General features: G+C 43.7%; 1 protein-coding gene across 1 annotated transcript; it reads left to right on the top strand.

Moving 5' to 3' along the window:
- Positions 1–18: 18 nt before the first annotated feature.
- MCAT (malonyl-CoA-acyl carrier protein transacylase) lies at positions 19–2829 on the top strand. The gene is made up of 4 exons (XM_075161767.1): positions 19–678; positions 888–975; positions 1264–1481; positions 1749–2829. Exons 1-4 carry the CDS (start codon positions 226–228, stop codon positions 2169–2171), a joined length of 1182 nt encoding a protein of 393 aa, XP_075017868.1. The 5' UTR covers positions 19–225; the 3' UTR covers positions 2172–2829.
- Positions 2830–18728: the final 15899 nt, after the last annotated feature.

Below are 18728 nucleotides of genomic sequence, written 5' to 3'. Positions count from 1 at the left end.
CCGGGCCCGCCCCTCCGGCGCCGGACGGGAGGAGCGACGCGGCGAGGGCCGGTCCCAGGGCGCCGGGCGCGGCTGAGGGCGGTGAGCGCCGGGGCCGGCCGACCTCCCTCCCTTTCTGCCCCTCCCGGCGCCCGGCGGGGGGGTGGTTGCCGGCGGGGGCCGCCCGGTTCCCGTGGCAACGCGGGGCGCGGCGGCGGCGGCGGCGCAGGCGGCCGGGCGGCGGCCATGGGCAGCTGGGCCGCGGCGACATGGCGGCTTGGTGGCTGCAGCGGGCGCGGCGGCCTCCGCGGCGCACAGCGGCGGCGGGGCAGCTCCCGCCCCGTCGGTGGGGACCGGGCGGCGACCCTGAGCGACCTGCTGCAGAGCTCGGTGGGGGCCGAGGAGCCGGGCGCGGCGGCGGCGGCGGCGGCGAGGCGGGAGCGGCGATCCCCCCGGGAGGGCACGGTGCTGCTCTTCCCCGGGCAGGGCAGCCAGTTCGTGGGGATGGGCCGCGGGCTGCTGCGGTACCCCGGCGTGCGGGACATGTACCGCCTGGCCGAGAAGGTGCTGGGCTACGACCTGCTCTCCCTCTGCCTGAAGGGGCCGCAGGACGAGCTGGACCGCACCCGGCACTGCCAGCCCGCCGTGTTCGTCGCCTCCCTGGCCGCCGTGGAGAAGCTCAACCACCGGCAGCCTAAAGTGAGGGGCGCGCCGCGGCGGGGAGCGGGGGGAGGCCGGCGTGAGGCCGGGCCCAGTCTCGGGCCTCGGCTGCGAGGCGGCTCCCGCATGGCCTCGGCGGCCCCCGCGGGGCTGGGGGACGCGGGGCGGGACGGGGCGCCGCGGCGTGTTGGGCGTCCCGGGCGGCGTGGAGCCGGCTGATGTTTGGCCTCGGGTCTGTCTCCGTGCAGGTGGTGGAGAGCTGCGTGGCGGCGGCGGGGTACAGCGTGGGGGAGTTCGCGGCGCTCGTCTTCGCTGGAGCCCTGGGCTTTGCCGAAGGTGCCCGGGAAATGTGCTGAACCCCCTAGCAGGGTCTCCCACCCCCGCCCCGTGGTTTTTCCAAAGCATTGCCTGTTACCACTGTTTCCCTCTTGCCTGTTTTTTTATTAGAGGATAAATTTTACTTTCTACTTCCACTGTTCACTTTAACATGTGTAATACAGCATTAAAAGCATTGACGTTTCATGAGAGTAAACAGACACCCTTTCTTGCGTGCAGATGCTAGGCGCCTTTAACGGTGTTTTCTCGGGGCTTATATTTACTGAGCATCTCTGTTTTTCTCCTTAGCGCTGTACGCGGTGAAAGTGCGTGCCGAAGCCATGCAAAAGGCATCGGAAGCTGTCCCCAGTGGAATGCTATCAGTTATTGGTCGGCGAGAGGCAAATTACAAATTTGCCTGCTTGGAAGCCCGTAAACACTGTGAATCGCTGGGTATAGAAAACCCCGTATGTGAAATTTCAAACTATTTGTTTCCAGACAGCAGAGTCATTGCAGGACACTTACAGGTATTGCTTCAGAATAACTATCCCTTTAGTTGAATTTACATTTCGTTTTTGAAAACTTCTGCTTCGCGCTTCTGTGTGGAAGTTATGTATGGCCTTAGTTTGTCCAGACAAAAGTATTTGATCTGTGGGGTTTTTTCCAGCGTGTGCTCAGTTGTTGGGTAAGGAAAGGAATCCCCTTATCGCGATAAGTCTGGTGAGGTGGTTCTTGTGGGGTGATTGAGTAAACCTTTGTCATGCAAGAGTCTCACTTCTCTCTCTCTTTTATAGGCTTTGGAGTTTTTGCAGGAGAATGCCCGAAAATATTATTTTACACGTACAAAAATGCTTCCAGTCAGTGGGGCTTTTCATACCAGACTTATGGAACCAGCAGTAGAGCCATTGGCTGAAGTCCTAAAATCGATTGAGATTCAGAAACCACTGGTCTGTGTCTATTCCAATGTTGATGGCAAAAAGTACATGCACTCAAAGCACATTCAGAAGCTGTTAGTGAAGCAGGTGGTTTCACCTGTTATGTGGGAACAGACCATGCATTCTGTATACGAAAGAAAGCAAGGAACAGAATTTCCTTACACGTACGAAGTGGGGCCCGGGAAGCAACTAGGAGCTGTTCTCAAAAAATGTAATTTAAAGGCCTGGAAACAATATAACCATGTAGATGCTCTGGAAGATGAGGAAGCAGCAGAGACCTAAGTAGCCTTTTGAGAAAAATCCACGCAACTTGTTTTTTCTGCCTAATTTAAAAATAACGTCGTGCTCCCAAAAGAGGAAGTCTTAAACATTCATGGCTTCTCATGATGAAAAGAGCACTGTACACGTAATCGCTGTGAGCGTTTTCCTTCCCCGTGTGCCTCAGGTGTGGAAGGGAAGAGCAAAGTCTGGCTCTTCCCTCTGTGTCGGGACTGCAAAACTGCCAATAAACATGCCAAATAGCCACCTGTTTGGCCTCAGTCCTGCAAACAACTTCCCCTGTCTTTTTTTTTTCTTTTTTTTTCTTTTTTTTTTTTAATTTTGTTGGGGGCATGGGTTCAGGTTAAAGTCGGTAGCTTTGGCTGACTGGTGGAGGGGTCTTCTGCGTGGATACGGGGGTAGAACCGGGCTGTTGGCTCTGGGTTGTGGAGGGCTCTGCGCTGGGCTTGAGGATGCGTTTAGAGGAGCCATCCGGTTGGTACAGCTTTCGGTATGTTGATGTTCCTGTTTTCTAACTCGACTGACTTGTGGGACGTTCATCTGTGTAAAATTCTTTTGTGTCTGTATTGCCAGGTAGCAGCCAGGTACGGCAGAAGATGTTATTAGGAACACGATTTTCTTAAGGTTAAACTATAAATAAACTATAAAGCTTTTCTTGGTATTTTTAATGCTGTGGAGTGCATGATTACTGACCTATGAGTAATGGATGGAAGTAATTTTCCCTCCAATTGTCCAGTGCCGTGTTGGTTGTGCTAAGTTACCAAAGGGAGAAGGAATGTTTCACTGAATGAAGCAGCTTACCAAAATTCCCGACCTCCCCAGAGGTGCAGGGCTTCTGTCATCCCTGACCGAGCCTCTGAGGCTGCGTAGGCTGAACTGGCCCTTTGGATGACTTTTCTTGACAGAGCAGAAAACAGCAGCGCTGGAAACGTTGTGGAAAGATCTTTTTGGGGGTGCCTTTGAACAGGGTGAACCCTGTGGTAACAGAGTGCCAGGGAGGAGGATTTGAATGCTGATATTTTCGTTGTCTCGGTATTTTTGACTGTCTTTTGCCAGCTTGTTCATTTTCCGAAAGCAGGAGAGGAGCTGGAGAGTAGCGGGTTGTCCTGAGCCTTCCTGGGAAGAGCTTCCCAGGTCCCTTGTCGGCACCGACTGTCGTTGGATGGGCGAGGGCTGGTGGCAGGTCCCTGGGCTGGCTGGCTGCGGGGAGAGCACCCGCAGCCTCCAGCACCTTCCCTCGGTGCCTGCAGTGCTTGAGGTGGCACTCGGAACGGCTTTAGCACCAAATCCATGGATTTGGATTCTGTAACCAACCCTCGGCTTATGAAAATACGTACAGTCGTGTTACAACATCATGCGGCCTGTGCAAGATACCCGCAGGGTGCGCAGAAAGTGTACGCTTGCTTTGTTTGCTCTTTGTCTGTAAGGGGTACCGAAAGCTTTAGGAAGTACGAGAGAACAGTATTTGCTAGGGGATCAGGTACAAACAAGCAGAGAAAGGTTATATTGTGCATATTACAATGTGACTAGAAGCTTCAACTGAATTCTAGCTTTTTTTTTATTTTTATTTTTGGTATTTTAATGGTATATTTAACAAATACATAGGAGAAAAATTAGGATATATTACTTAAATGACCATGCACATCTTCAATAATTTATTATGAAATGCGGAATAAATTCCAATTACAGTATTAATCATTTCATAGTATGACATCTCTGAAAGGGAAAGTGAATTTTAAAACACTAGCCTCAATTATGATTGCTTAGTGGAGTGTATTATTGAACAGTTCTCTTGTGAACTGAAATTGGCAGCTGAGCCTACCTTTGCAGTACAAATTCCACTTTTGGCATGTGTAAACATTAACTATTAGTAAAATACAGAAGAATTTGTCAGCTATTGGACTATTAGAGGCTGCCAGTTAAGGGTTGGGATTGCTGTAAAGAACATTGTTTCAGTGAAGGCTCCTATGTTACAGGTAAGGTGTTAATTATTCAATAAAGCATGCCAAAGTTATCGCTAGATAGTTAGAACATCTCAACTGAATCCCATTCGTATTATTAAACGCTGAATTATGTGCTGTGTTAGAAGTTTCTGACTACATCTTGTAAGACCGAACGCAACTTAGTGACTTTGAAACCAGCTTTTATGATAGTTGGAACTGAGCATGGCAGGTTGGTGGCACTAATTTTGGTTTTAGTATACTGCTTTATAGTTTCTGGACTTTTCTTTTTTAATTATTCAACTTTTTTTGTGGAAATTTTAGAGACCTGTTTTCTATTTGTATTGTTCTTACCATAATTTTTCTTTTTTTTCCTCATTTCACTTTGTTGCACACTTTGCCTGGAATAAAAGCTCTTTGGGAGAAGCATGCTAAAAATCTCTGTTTGCAAATGCAGAATATTAGATCACCTTTGCACCTTCACCAGATGCAGAGTGCTGAAGGGATGTCCGTATCCTGAGCATCACACTCCTGTGGGCCCTGTGTAATTAGTGGCAAGAAGGAACCGTAGCCACTGCGCGGGTGTTTGCTTTTCTTCTGTGCAGCGTTTGAGCCTAAGCCGAGGTGGCAAGCCGCGCGTTGCTGAGGCTGCTCCTCAGTGAGCCTCGCGTCTTCAAAACCAGAAGCCAAGCGGTATCGTGCTCGTGTGCTGATGTGGCAGTTTGTATCAGCTGAAGAAGCGTGGAGGAGGTCATCATACCTCTGTGCCGAGAGCGTTCGGGCTTGCTTTCGTGTAGCGCCTGGCAGCACGATGTCACGTTGGTGTGTGGCTGTAAATGAGCGGAAGGCTGTCTCGTGTTGTAAAACTTGTCTGTGGCTAGGCGGAGAGCTGCATGCGAGTAATTAAGAATCCTGGATCTTAGTACTGATATCTGCATTTCTTTTATGTGCTTACTCATCTATCCCTTCTGCTTCTGGAAATTGAACATTTAAACGTGTAAAGTTGGCGCGGTTCCTTCACCTAGGAACAAGCAGAAGCAGGATGTGGAAAAAAAATCAAGTGCCGTAAACTCTGTCACATGAGGAAGTGTGCAGTAAAAAAACAAAAAAAAAGATAATTAAATTTGGGTCTCCTGAGTCATGGTGCAGAGCCTTAACTAAGAGGCTCTTTGCTCAGCTCCGCAGGTGAGAGGGGAGCCTGGTAATTACTGCTCGCTGCAGTACCCCAGTTTGTGCTAATGCTTGTTGCGGATTCTGTTCGCTTTGTGTTTCACTTACTTCGTTGGTGTGATTCCATTTTATATTCCTTGAGACTGTGTTTTGCTCTGTACATGCTAGATGCTGAACTTCCCCTCTCTCGTGAAAATGTGACATTACTGGCTGCAAGAATGTGAAAAAGCAGAGTCATCCCACGCAGCTCTCAGACGGAATAGGCAGTGTGGCAGTCTCCCGTTTATCATTGCTCCCCTGTGCATAAAGATTATTCATCTAGAAATAACTGAAATTATTTTTTGGTATTAAAGAATCACATTTTTGGCAGTTGGTACTTTTATTACGTTGCGTGCATAGATTGTTTATTAGACTCTTCATGGGAATTTTTACGTTTCACTAAGTGGTAACTTCAACATATTTTCTATCCTGCTGCTGTTAGGGAGTTAAACAGAGCAGTCAATTCACTGATGAAACTTTGGTCTGGTTTTTGGTTATATGGGCAATTCAGCTGGCCAGCTTCTGGCCTGAGCGAGACTAAGGTTCCAGATGCGCTAATTGTGCTTCTCTAGGAAAAACTTGCATATCTGCTGCTGAAGGGCAAATCATCTCGAGGGCATTTTGAAACGCACTACGTGCTGCTGCTGCTTGAACTTTCGGGTAATGCTGGAGCCATCGCTCCCTACGTACCTTCTGTGCATACCTTCTTTTTTTTGCTCTGCATTTCAAGTCAATCAAAGATATGTCAAAGTCCTTTAACATTAAATGGTTGAATGAAACATTCTAGTTGAACCTTTTTTTTTTTCCTCCGCCGCTTCTCCCCGCCCCCCCCCCGCAAGAACTTTTTGAGCTGGGCAGTTAGGATCATCATGGGATTTGGGCACTATTCACGAAAGAGAGGAAACACATTCCTCAACCTGCTTAAACTTGACTGGCTTTGGCATTTGTCTCCACTGAAGAAAAGAGCGGTTCAAACTCCTTGTCTGATTTAAAGCAGGGACTTGAACTTGAAACTCCAGCCTCTCAGATGAGTGCTTAAATCACTAGGCCATTAAATAATGTATTTTCCTGTTTCAAAAGTGCATTAACCGTAGTAGTCGCTTGACTAGGCAGGAAGCAGGTATCCCCTCTGCTGAGGGGAATACCCAAACCACAGAGATCCACTTTCGTTTTCTCTCGCTGAGAGAGAGTCTATAACTATACAGTGAAAAGCAGCTTCAACAGCAAAGGGTAGGGAAGATGCACCCAGATATAGAGAATAACTTGGTTGGGGCGTGTTGTCGAGACAGAAGAAACCGAACTGTGTCCTAAGAGCTGCCTGAGGGGTATGGAAGGGTGACCCGCACCACCTCCATCTTGTAAGCTGTGCTCAAGTTTCTCTTAGTCATCTGTTTCCCCCGAAGCACGTGCCTTCCAAGAAGACGTCATCAAAAAAACCCTTTTCCAAATCCAATCAAATTCTTGGGTTTTTTTCTGGGCAACTCAAAAAGTTTTACTTGGAAAACAGGCAGAAGAATATAAAATCTATTAGTAGATTTCTGAAAAATTCTGGAAAAGTCATAGCTTGGCTTGACTGGCCCTCAAGTACCAACCTCACCAACTTGCTTGCTAGCTCATCCTAACCACTCTTCTTCCAATAAACTATCATTTCATATGCTGATTTTACTACATAAAAATCAAATAAAGCCTGTCCTGTAGTCTTAGATAACAGTATCGTCTCGTACATTTTGTTATTAATGTGTGAAATAAAGTAGATAACACTGCAAAACATTTGAAGCAACGATTTAATTTTAAAAAAGTATTACGGTTTTAATCTTTACTATTGCTTTTACAGTGTTAAAATTTAAAGGATGTCCAGCATGCCTTCAGTCTTTCCCACATCCAGAATCTCTTTAAGAAACTCGTTTATATGAAATAGACACTTTATATTGCATTAAAACAAACACAAAAAAGACAGACTTTCTAATCGCCTGGAGTCACATTTCAAAACTAGCAAGTCAGGCAGTTATCCAGCAACAACCTCCTTATTTTAAACTTTTTTCTTTTTTAAAAAAGGTATGAAACAGCAGTGACCCAGCACTAGCCTAGGTTTTAAATATAAAAGAGATTTTTATCAGTGTAAATTTGAAAAACAAACCAACTGCCACCACCTGGGTGTTAATGATATTGGTCAGAGTCCAGCAATGACCTCCTATTGCAATTCTCTCTGTTAATTCTGCAGTCCGTAATTCATGGCCCACCAAAAGGCAGCAACAAGCAAGGCTGCAGGCACCAGCTTCTGGCAGACGCACCTGAAAGGAAGCCTGCAAATCTGCGGGAAGAAAAGGGAAGGCAATTAGAAATAACAAGCAGCAAAAAGACGGTGCAGAAAAGCTAACAAGAATGCCTGGGTGCGAGGTCAGTGTGAAATCGAGAACAGAGTCCAGGTCTGCGGAAACGCGCGTCAGGGTCTAGTTTTGCTGGTGGCTACTGCGACTGCTGCAGTGGCAAGGTCATATCCAGCCTCTAAATAATCCTCCTCTCTTCTCCAGGGTAAACACAGGGTAAAACACTGCCAGTAGCAGTCCCGCTTATCTCCCCTAGAGGAGACCCTTACAGCTCCTCGCAGTGGGAGACGCCTTCCCTCCACATGGAGCCCCCATGAGCTGTGGGGGACCTGGGCAGCTGTTTGCAGACATTTGGCATACTCTGTCTATAAATGAGAAATTTCAGCCTAAAAATTAAAAACAGGTCAACGGGGGGACACCAACAAACTAAGGAATAAACCCAAAGCGAGAGCTGCATTATATGCTTTACTCACTGACACTTACGTGGGAGTTAGGTGTTGCCGTTACCTACTTGTCAACAAAAAGGTGGGAGAAAAGGGAGAGAGCATACCCAGCTTCCATAACCAATGATCCTCTTTGTCCAGTTATTGGTCAAAATATTTCCAAAGCTTCTTACAACACTTTTAATAATATTCCATGTCTGGAAAACACTGATAACAACCCTGATGATTTAAACAACAAAAAAAAAAAAACACAAAACAAAAGCATGGGGATAGAAAATTTATTCTAAAAATTGGCAAATAAAATACCAAGGTTTAGAAAACTACAAAAAGAAACCCAAAACTCCAATATGTTCCTTCCTGAAAGTCTATGTGTACATGTATATTTCTCTAAATATTTAGGAAGAAGACCTGCAACTTGGTAGGGCTTTGAAAGCTAAAGATAATTTGGTTTCAGAATTAATTGATCACTAACATCACACAAGGAAATGTGCAGCAGAGCTCCTGAACAGCGATCTTGTGCCTTTCCTCTTGTTTCAAACTTAGAACAGTGCAACCCAACGAGAGCTGTCGATCCCTAATGAATCAGAGCTTGGGGCAGCAATACAGGACTGACACGGCAATCCCACAGGGTCTCTCTGCAGCATGACTCCAGGTCTACTGAGGCAGAGGCTACAGGACTATATTCTATGTCCAGGAACACAGCTGTAATTGAACGGCATTCTCTGTAAGTCCGCAATAAGTGACTGTCCTCTTCCTGAAGCAAGGAGGGAAGAGGTAGAACCGCACGCGAGTACTCGGGGGTTCAGACACAGATTATGTCTCTCGGGTTAGGACATTACTGCCTGTCAGTTAATCTGCAGTTAATAACTGTCCACAACAACCCTGTCAGCTCACAGCAGATAAGAGGCAATTCAAACTAGTCTAGCCACGTTTTCTTGTATGTCCACGGGTGGGTTATCTGACATGCAATAACATATTAATCCCTGAAGCATCACACTTACTGGGCTGCAGACCTCTCATCGCCCAGTTGTGCTGAAAGACACTAACCTAGAAAACTACTGTGCTACTGTGAGATTTTAAATACCAAGAAACTATTTAAGTCTTTTGACTGTAAATGGCTGTAGTCTGTGGAAACAATTTACATTATAAAGCTCTTCCTTGTAAATCAAGCTGCCGCAATATTGTTTTAGTTTTTTAGGTTCTGTAAGAAGCAGCAGTAGTAGCAATAAAATTTTTTACTTTGTGTACAGAAACGTTATTGTTTATCTATCTAACAAAACTTTATTGTTTATCTAACATGGTTTTTAAAAGGATCTGAAGCCTGACAGTGCCAGTAAGGTAACTTACCCGTGCGCCAGGTGAAGCAGCGTATCTTCAAGCTTCCTGTGGTACGTCCTGTTAAATTCATCCCCCATCAGGGCCAGCTGATGGCCAACCTGGGCAGCCGAGCTGCAAGGCGTTCGGGATGTGCACGTTAGAGGACAATACTGCAACAGCGGTTCTCTAAAAAGCACTCTGCAAATGTTCGGCACAGTTATTCCCCCAACAGTTGGACTAAGCTGGGCATGTAAAAGCGCATGTTAAGGGTTTTTTTTTTCCTGTTATTTATGGGTTTATTAATTAGGCATCTTATGCCTGTATTTATATGCATACAGAAGTGCTTTGATGTTTTCATAAAAAGCTGCATATTTGGCACTTTTAAAAAAACATGTTGGGTTTTTAGGTGTCTAATTTCTTTATAAAAGGCAATGGAATTCTGGTTTGGGTTTTGGTTTTTTTTTTCCCCCAAAGTCAAAATATTGAAACAGCTTTCACATCGGACCTTTCAAAATATTTCATTTTGCGTAACTGCTGCCCTTCGTCATCCAACAGGTTTACTCCAATGATTTCCACGATGCAGTGTGGGTCTCCAGCTAATGGGTGGTGCCAGGGTATGAACTGACTAAAACCTAAAGGCTCTTACAGAGGTCCTGGGGCGTGCAGAACCTTGAACTACAACGTCTGTGGCCCGTGTTGATACCAAAAACTGGTTACACTTTCCTGATGAAAATTTCCAATTAGATTTAGCTTCTGTTAGACACTCGTCCTTTTTTTTTGTTGTTGGTAGAAAAATAATATGACTATACATTTTTATTTTAACTTGTATTTCTGCTGAGATCTGTTTATGAGATCTGCTGAATAGTAAGTGGGCTTAAGAGCTTAATTCTAGAGATCTGCTTAAAAAAACTTGGGCTTGGTTTGGTCAGTCCAACAACAACAAAAAAAAAAAAAAAACCCACAACACAGAAAGGAATTTTCACACACAGGGGGAAAGGCAGTCCCTGACTCTTGAACTGGAAAAAATGTACGTATGGGATTAAGAAAAACCCAAAGCAGCACTATCAGTTTGTTGTGAGAGGCGCCTAGAGAATTATGTAAAAATGGCTTCCTCAGCTGCTTGCTGTAACAGGTGGGCTTCTAATGAAGAGCCACATCTGTGTCCCTGTGCAGGATAAAAACTTACAGACATTTAATGCAGCATAATCTCGCATGGTCAGTGTTAAGCACTACAGGTTATCTACACTTGCATCTATTCCATTTCCAACAGTATCCACTATGATTATTTGGCTTAGCAAAGTCTTCTGGAAAGTCTGGGGGGTTGTATTTGCAGGAGGAGGACGGGGAGGACAGAAAGAGTATTAATGCAGCGTGATACCTGATATTAAACTCCATTTGCTCTGTGGTGTCTGGATTTGTTTGGAGGTTACTGTAGGTTTCCTCTTCTGGTGCTCCATTGGGATAGCTGGAGAGGACAAAGTGCCTGGGGATTCTCCTCGTTTGAGACATCTTATTCTGCAACGAGTCATGAAAGACAAGCCTGTGGCTTCTTGTAACACAAGGTCTTTTCAGTTTAGATGGAAATTGTTTAAAGCGTTCTAAAAGTTACCCTTTTTACTTCTCCAGTCAGAACGCGAGCGTTGCTCAGATAACTATTTTGAGCAGTCAAAGGAAAGTTTCAGTGACCCAACAGATGTACAGCAATTCAAACATGCAGCATTTAGATGGCTGCTGCTTCATATTGGCTCAAAACAGCCTAGAAATTGGAAAATCTAGATAAATATAACTAGAGTAGATAAGTATAGTTTCTCAGTAGTTTCACTTAGCACAAGATGCTTTCCTGCGCTGTTTGCAACGTCCTGCCTGGCATTAAATCACTCCAACCGATGGAGATCCCCAGGCAGCAAAGTACCTAAAACAGGCAACTTGAACAGGGTTTCCTAAGTCTTTAGTTTAGGTCCGAGTTTACGCATCTTCTTACGCTGGCGGCTGCCACCATGGAAATTACAAGCAGCTCACCATAGAAATAGAAGTAGAATACAACAAAGATTTAAACAGACTGACGGCTTACTGACAGTAGGAACCACTAAAATCAGTGGAGCTGCCTGCTTGTACAATGGGAAAGTTACTCACAACCAGTAGCCAGACCCTAGCACGTGAGCACCTCATAGGAGGTGGTCCTCTTCTCAGCGAAATAAATGGCAAACCTTAACAGGTTTCAGCATAAGTGGCGCGCCTCTAATACTGACAGTATTTGGATAACACTTCCCTGAAAGCACTAGAGAGGGTTCAGTTCACCAGCAGCAGAGCTTGGAGTGGAGCTGATGTTTTTGTAGTCATCACGATTGTTTTATTTGGCTTATCAAGATAAATTACATCAGAGCTGTGGACGGGGATTATTTCAAACCACACGCACGCCCTTGGGCAGGTAACACTTCTTCTGCCCCTTGGACATTTGCTGTGGCGGAAGGCTCTGCCTGTTGTCTCAAGGGTGCCTGATGATGAACTTAACGACAGTCTTCTGGAGATGCTCCATTTTTATCTGGCATGTTTTTGGCCAGCTCTTTTATGATCTCTTTGCTTCCCGGCTCCATCATTACAGAACTGACCCCCTTTGTCGATGGGAGTGATTTTGGATAGCAACGAAGGGGATTTCCCCCCGGCTGGATTCCTTTCTCCTTTTAAGCACGCTCTCTGCGGGTCAAATGAATAAAACTCACGTAGAATATTCTCAGAGATGGAGTTAAACCAAGCAAAAGGTATCTCTCATCATGCTGCTTGGTGGGGATTTGGTTTGCCACGTTTCTGCAGTCCTGTAAACTCTTTTTAAGTTTTACACTCGAGATGAGGGTGGGGCCTTTGTGCCCCCAGGGAGCCTTGATCTTCTTTCAATATTTAGATGAAATTTACATTTTCCACAAAGCAAAATTATTAATAATTAACACATATACATTACTGCATAAGCAAACACCCAGAAATGTGATACTAAATAAATGAAAATATACTCGGTTCTCCAGAAATGAAGGCTCCTCTTACCAATGTTTAATGTGGCTGGGGAAAAGCATGCTACGGACTAGTTTCTGCTGGGTAGATATTATCATGTGTAATATACAGTTTGTAGTTTAATAGTCTGGGTTTTTTCCTTCTATTTGTAGCATTTCTGCTTTACTCGTATAGATGTTTATAATCTAGGATTTTAAATATATCCAGATTTCTGAAGAGCTGTGTAGTTTAGCAGTGACAAAGAGGAGCTGGGGTCAGGCCATCTGAATTTTATTGCGCCCGCCATGAGGGTGTTGTGTGACCCAACTCTATTCCTGAGGGGAAATGCCAGAGTCCTTTCTTCCGAGGGGGCACCTATGGGTTTGTATGTAAAAGCCGCAGAATCTGAACATATTTTACAGGTGAATTAAAAGGCTTAATTAAATAAGATCATCTTTTAAAAAAGAGAGAGAGAGTAGTTTCAGGTGCTGTACTTGCTTCAAGAGATGCCCGTTTTAAACGCTTCCCTTATGCGTTGCTGTATGTCTCCCTTCCCAGTCCAAACAAAAATAATGAAAAAAAGGGTAAAGTCTGTCGAGGGACTTTGGGCATTCCAGCACCCTACCTGATTTCCAGATACCCAGTCACCCCGAGGACTCTGTAGCTCTGAATGAGGTGCCAAGGCTCCGTATGTACCCCACAGTGAACCTGTTCCACTTCAGATAAATCCATATTCACTGGAGCAGCTACTTAAACTGACTCTTCCATTTCCTAGGGCAACTAGATCTAGACCAGTGGGTTACTGGGTGTAGTGGTGGTCCACAGCGGATCACATTCCCACAAGTGCATCCCTGTCCATTTTTTGTGCAAGGTCTGATGCAACACGTACGCTATTGCAGTATGGACTGGATGACCCAGGGCAGCTCCTGGTTTGAGAACTCCACCAGAGCTCTGGCAGGAGCTCCAAGGGGTCCTGAAGGTCCATGAATGAGAAATTGGGAATGGCTGAGCAAGGTTTGGAGGCTCCCCGGGATGCTGAAGTACTCACTTGGACATCCAAAGTGTCAGCTCTCTGGATGCAGTTAGTCTCGGCGGACTGCACAGAGAAAGAGTTAAAGCACGCAGCATTGGACTTTTTGAGGTTAAACAACCCAACTCGTGTATGCTCACATGTACAAAGTAAACATCTAGACGTGTAGTGATGTATTCCTGTAGCCAGTGGGTACCACAGGGAGATTCAAACAAATGGAAATGTGTTAATTGTCTTTCTTCACAGCTTATAAAGTCGTTAAAGGTTTCTAGTGAAACAAGTACTATAGTGCATAAAACGTATTAAAACCCAGCATAAAAAGTCAGCTGTCTATTGCACATGTATACTAACTATTCTTAGCCTTTACAACCGTACATTGTGAAAAAAAAATCTAAAAAAAGGTATTTTCTTTTTCTCTTTTTCCCCCTCCCCAGACTAGATGCTAGTTTCATATTCGCGGGGCCACGCAATGAAAATGTCTATAACTGTGAGAGATGAAAACTGTGTTCTGAAAAAGACCTATAATAAGTCAATGCACTACAGAACTCAGACATGTAAACAAACCATACAATACCACGACAAAAGCCCAAAGCACAACATATGCTACCTCACACCTGTTATGATAATACCTTCCTCCCACAGGCTAAAAAAGAAACTGTCATAGCTGTTGGGTCATGCTCTCCACAACTCAGCTGCAGCCTGGTATGCTGGCTTTGCCCACCAATTTGTCTCAATGTTCGAGTAAGGGCAATCCAACAAAGAGGGGATTTAAAATGTATTTTACGGGGCGGACAGTGTCGGGGCAAAGGCAGTCTGGCAGGGCTACCATCCTGAAGATGTACAAGACGGGTCTAGTTCAGTTTCAAAGCAAAGCTTAGCAAATGCCTTCTTGGCAAGGAAGGAACAAATTGAGGCTATTTACTGATTTCTGTCATCTTTTTTTAAAATCTAGGTATGCAGGCACATATAGACATGGACGTGAACGCTGCATTAATACGGACCTGTTTTGTTCCTCAAGTTTGGATCCGTACAGAGCTGGGCAAGAGGAGCATGCATCACCTTCCACAGGCCCTCCTGGTTCTCCAAAGCAGGATGTGTTCATCTTCTACCACCCAACTCCCACTTTCCTTCCTTCTCTCATTTATACAGAAAGAAAAAGCAAACTGATTTTGGTTTACAGAAAGCAAGAGGTCGTGCATAAGTAATGGCTTGTCATTTAGAGAGCAGGGACCACAACCGAGTCCTCACAACGCCTCTGAGGAAGCGGCAGCAGGATCCCCTGCCAGCCACGGAGATCGTTTCCAAACTAGCGACCAGATCAAAGAGCTCATGCTTCTCTGCGAGGCTTTGGCCGAGCAAACGAAAAGCTTCGTTTCAATGGTGAAATGCCTTCAGCAGAATAAATAATGTATTTCAAGTTAAATACATACGTAATGTTTTGCTGTATGGAGGCCTAGATCCAAATTAAAAAAACGGCCCTCTAAATGCCTAATTATATGATGGAAATTATGGCTTTTTATGAACACAATTATGATTGAAGAATGAAGCATCTTCGGTAGAAAGAGTATGTTGACGCTGTCTTTACTTTGCATAGTCAGTTTTTTCTGTTTGTGTCTTTTTTTACCTAGCAAAAGGGAACAGAAAATCTTCTTGAAAAAGGAACACGTTGCTAAACCAAGTATGCCGGCAGGTGAGCTGGGGAAAAGGAAAGGTCCTGAAATTTACTTGTAGTCAGTTCGATTAGATTTGCTGTGGGAGTATTTTTTAAGAACACAGGCACGATGATTCTTCAGTATAATGCACTGAATGCATTTATTATAGTTTATGTATTACCTTTATGTATTTTATGACTCATCTATAGTATAATTTATGTGCGCTTTATGTCTTACACATACAATCTTACGTATTTTGTGCAGACATGACACAGTAAAGCTATTAGTAATTCCAATATGCAATTTAGTTTGTTTTAAAGCTGGTTATGGAAGTAGAAAACCACTACCGATAATCTAATTCCAATGTTCAGGCTCAAAATTCCCAGCACCTACCTACATAAATATGGATTGCCAGATAGGACCCTTGTCCTTTACCCCCGAGGTATCGAAGCATATCTCAAACTGTTTGAGATTCTACCAGCTGCCCATGCAAACTAAATTTAAATGAAAAACAAATAGAGGCTTGGCTGTTTGCATATATACCTCCAATCCATAGCCAACTCTTTCAAAACATGACATCATCCTCGCTGTTGCAAATACAAATCTCTATGCCATTTTACAAGGACAAGTCTTTGATAAAATGACCGAAGATTAAGAGCTAGTTAAGGTTACAGAGAAACGGGGATATTGGACACTGAGGCTGCTGTAGCGAGGAAGAATATACTCTTTAAAATCCGAGGCAGATTTTTGTTTTGTTTTTTTTTTTTTTAAGTCCTAGGCTCTCTTATGACTCCTGCCAGCTTAGCAGTGGTTGCCCTCGGCTGTTGACCCTCCTCCCTTGCAAGTCAGAAGCCGTAAGCGACCGGCAGCACACAGGCAGTGGGAGCTGCAGCCGTCGCTACAGGATATCTCTGCCCCTTCCCTCACAGAGACACCTGGGCTTCCACAGGCTTGCCTCCTGAACCACCACAGCTCGTGCCAAAACATCAGTTTCTCTTAAACTGCAGCAACCTCAGTTTCTCTTAAAAAGACGAGAGGTTAAGTCATCATTACTCGTTTTTGAAGAGTGCAGGTTAGTTAACGCAGGTTGCTGGATTAACTCTTACATCAGTATCAGGTCAAGCAGCAAAGATAAATTAATTCTTTGTCTCCTACTGTGTTCCCAGTCAGCTTAATGTCAATGACCTTGGAGACTGTTTACGCATAAACACTTCTTAATATTGCCTCAAACAGCTATTAAAGGCACAGTTCTGTAAATCTAAAAAATGCACACTCTACTTCTTACGTTTTATTTCATTTATGTTTTTATGCTCAGTAAGTCAGTATTAGAACATGCCTTCACTGGCAATTTAACATAGGCTGTCTTACCTCAAAATAGGATAGGAATGAAGCATTTGATTATATTTAAAAAGAAAAATGTACTCCTTAAGCAAGTCCTGTGACCTCGGTAGTGAAAGAAATGCATACAGCAGACTTTAAATGGAGGAAACCTTTTGAAGTAAAGAGCTCACACAGGTATTTGCTATTTCAGTCTCTGCTGAAAATGTTTAAGGGGCCCTGATTGAAACTCTGAGTGAAGACTTCGAGAATCCCTCAAGATTTTTATGCATCATCAGCATTTGCTTGTTGTCTGTTAGAGCACCCAGAAAGCACTGTCCTTACTGTGACATTTAATATATGTCTGTAGAGAACAAGAGGTTTCCACCTTAAAAAGTAGATAATACAGTTATGTCCAAATTAAAAAGCCATGATTTGATAAGCCTACAAAGTATCATTTTCCTTCAAGAGTCTACTGATTCCTTCAGTGCGCACAAGCCTATTTCAACAGCTTCTAAATACTCAAAGAAACAAGGGGGTTCTGCTTTTATTAAAAGGAAAACATTAAATTCCCAAGAAGTTTTATGGGAAGAACTAAGAACATTGAAGAGAAAAATATATCGATATATCGATACCAAACTGAAACTAACCATTTCTACTTTAAAAAAACCCAAATTTTTTTCTGCCACACTCAGATTTTTGTTTTGTGACAGCACCACGTATCTCAGGGATGTCACCTTTGTTCTACTTGTTCACAAAGAGTTAAGGTTTAGATCAAGTCAGAAAGCTTCTGCTCTAACATTTACATTTCCTTTTCAAAACATCATCTGCCCTTTGCACTTCTCAGTCTCACCAAAAGGTCAAGATTCTTTTATAATAAATAAGAATTTGTTTAAAATTGTTACTTGAATAGCATGGCCGAGTTGCAGGAGGTAAGTATGACAATGTATATAGTTCAATAATCCATGAATGAACCATAAAGCTATGGAAAATGTTTCTTTGTTCACATTTATTCTAAAACTTTGTATCTTAGATTTTTTATTTTTGAAAGTTCCTAAAGTAAGTGATGCAGATAGAAAAGTTGTTACTGGTAGTCAGAAAAGTTCATGCAATGCTCGTAATTATTAATACAGTTACATAGTAAAATTGGAATACTTCAATCTAACATTAACATCCGTTCAATCAAATTGAAAAAAAAAGAAAATCTGATGTACGTAAGACACCTTTTTCTACCATCCCATCCACTTGAAGGGTGAAATACCTGCAACGAGCCTGCTGGCACTCTCAGCAAGCACATTACGGAATTCATGCCTTGATACTAAATTCAGGATTAAAGGATGCTGATCACCAAGGTCATAATCTATAAAAATACTTAGGCAGATGCTTAGCTTCAACGGACCAAATAATATTGTTAATTTAACCATGGTCTTTCATATTCTTAAAAAGCTGGCACATTTGGGATAGCTATGGGCTGCCGTTTGCCCTTAACTAGTCCCCCTTAGCGCTGCACAGCACGGCACACGCGCCGTCCTGTATTGCCACCTCGCACCTGCATCCTGTCCCGTTTAACAGGGACACTTTATTGGACTGGTGGTCAGAAAACTCAGCATCTTCTGTGACCTTTGGTGGTCTTCTCTTACAGGTGCCTCTGAGATCCCACTTATTGCTGCCAGATTGGGAAGATGAGAGAAACTGTTGATTTGCAGGTACAGTGTAACTGTAAATCTAGGAACTCAAATTTAACTCACTATTTATGCTGTCTTTCTTGTTCTGCATAAAGAAAGTATAAAGAATTAGTATAATCAGTATAAAGAATTAAAATGCCACGCTGTTCTCAGGTTTACTTAGGCTTCCTGCCATTGGTAAAATGCTGGTAGTAACAGTGTCACAAACACTGCAATAAAATGACTACGATTTAAAATCCTAGGTCACCTACAATATTTTAGTGGCATTTTTATGTAATAAAATTACCAAGTTACCACTGGTAAAGTGTATTCCACACATGTTGCAGACAGTGTAACGAACAATTAAAATAGGGTGTCTTATTAAATAGATCAAATGTTTAAAACTGACTGTGAAGAGCAAATGAAGAACGTTTTATGCACAGGAGTCATCTCGCCCCGATACAGCACTATATTTCTTTAAACGCAAAGTGTTCTTCACTCATTTTCTTTTCGTAGATTTGTAGCCCTTACTCATATAAATTTTTACTTCAGTATTTGGCTTCCCAGTTTCATTTCAGATCCTGCATTAGGAAGGGTTTTACCGCTCCCTTTGGTAACCGCAGGATCAAGCTCACAGTTAGTATCCTACTCTCACCAGCTCTTGCTTTGGCTAGTGGGC

This window comes from Calonectris borealis, chromosome 1 (genome assembly GCF_964195595.1).
Source record: "Calonectris borealis chromosome 1, bCalBor7.hap1.2, whole genome shotgun sequence".
Classification (NCBI taxonomy): Eukaryota; Metazoa; Chordata; class Aves; order Procellariiformes; family Procellariidae; genus Calonectris; species Calonectris borealis.
The sequence above is the reverse complement of the archived record's forward strand: the minus strand, read 5'-3'. Positions and strand labels throughout refer to the sequence as shown.

Coding starts and splice junctions, on each gene's coding strand:
- MCAT (XM_075161767.1), top strand. CDS start 226: ATGGGCAGCTGGGCCGCGGCGACATGGCGGCTTGGTGGCTGCAGCGGG. Junction 976..1,263: donor AGCCCTGGGCTTTGCCGAAG/GTGCCCGGGAAA, acceptor TTTTCTCCTTAG/CGCTGTACGCGGTGAAAGTG. Junction 1,482..1,748: donor TCATTGCAGGACACTTACAG/GTATTGCTTCAG, acceptor TCTCTTTTATAG/GCTTTGGAGTTTTTGCAGGA.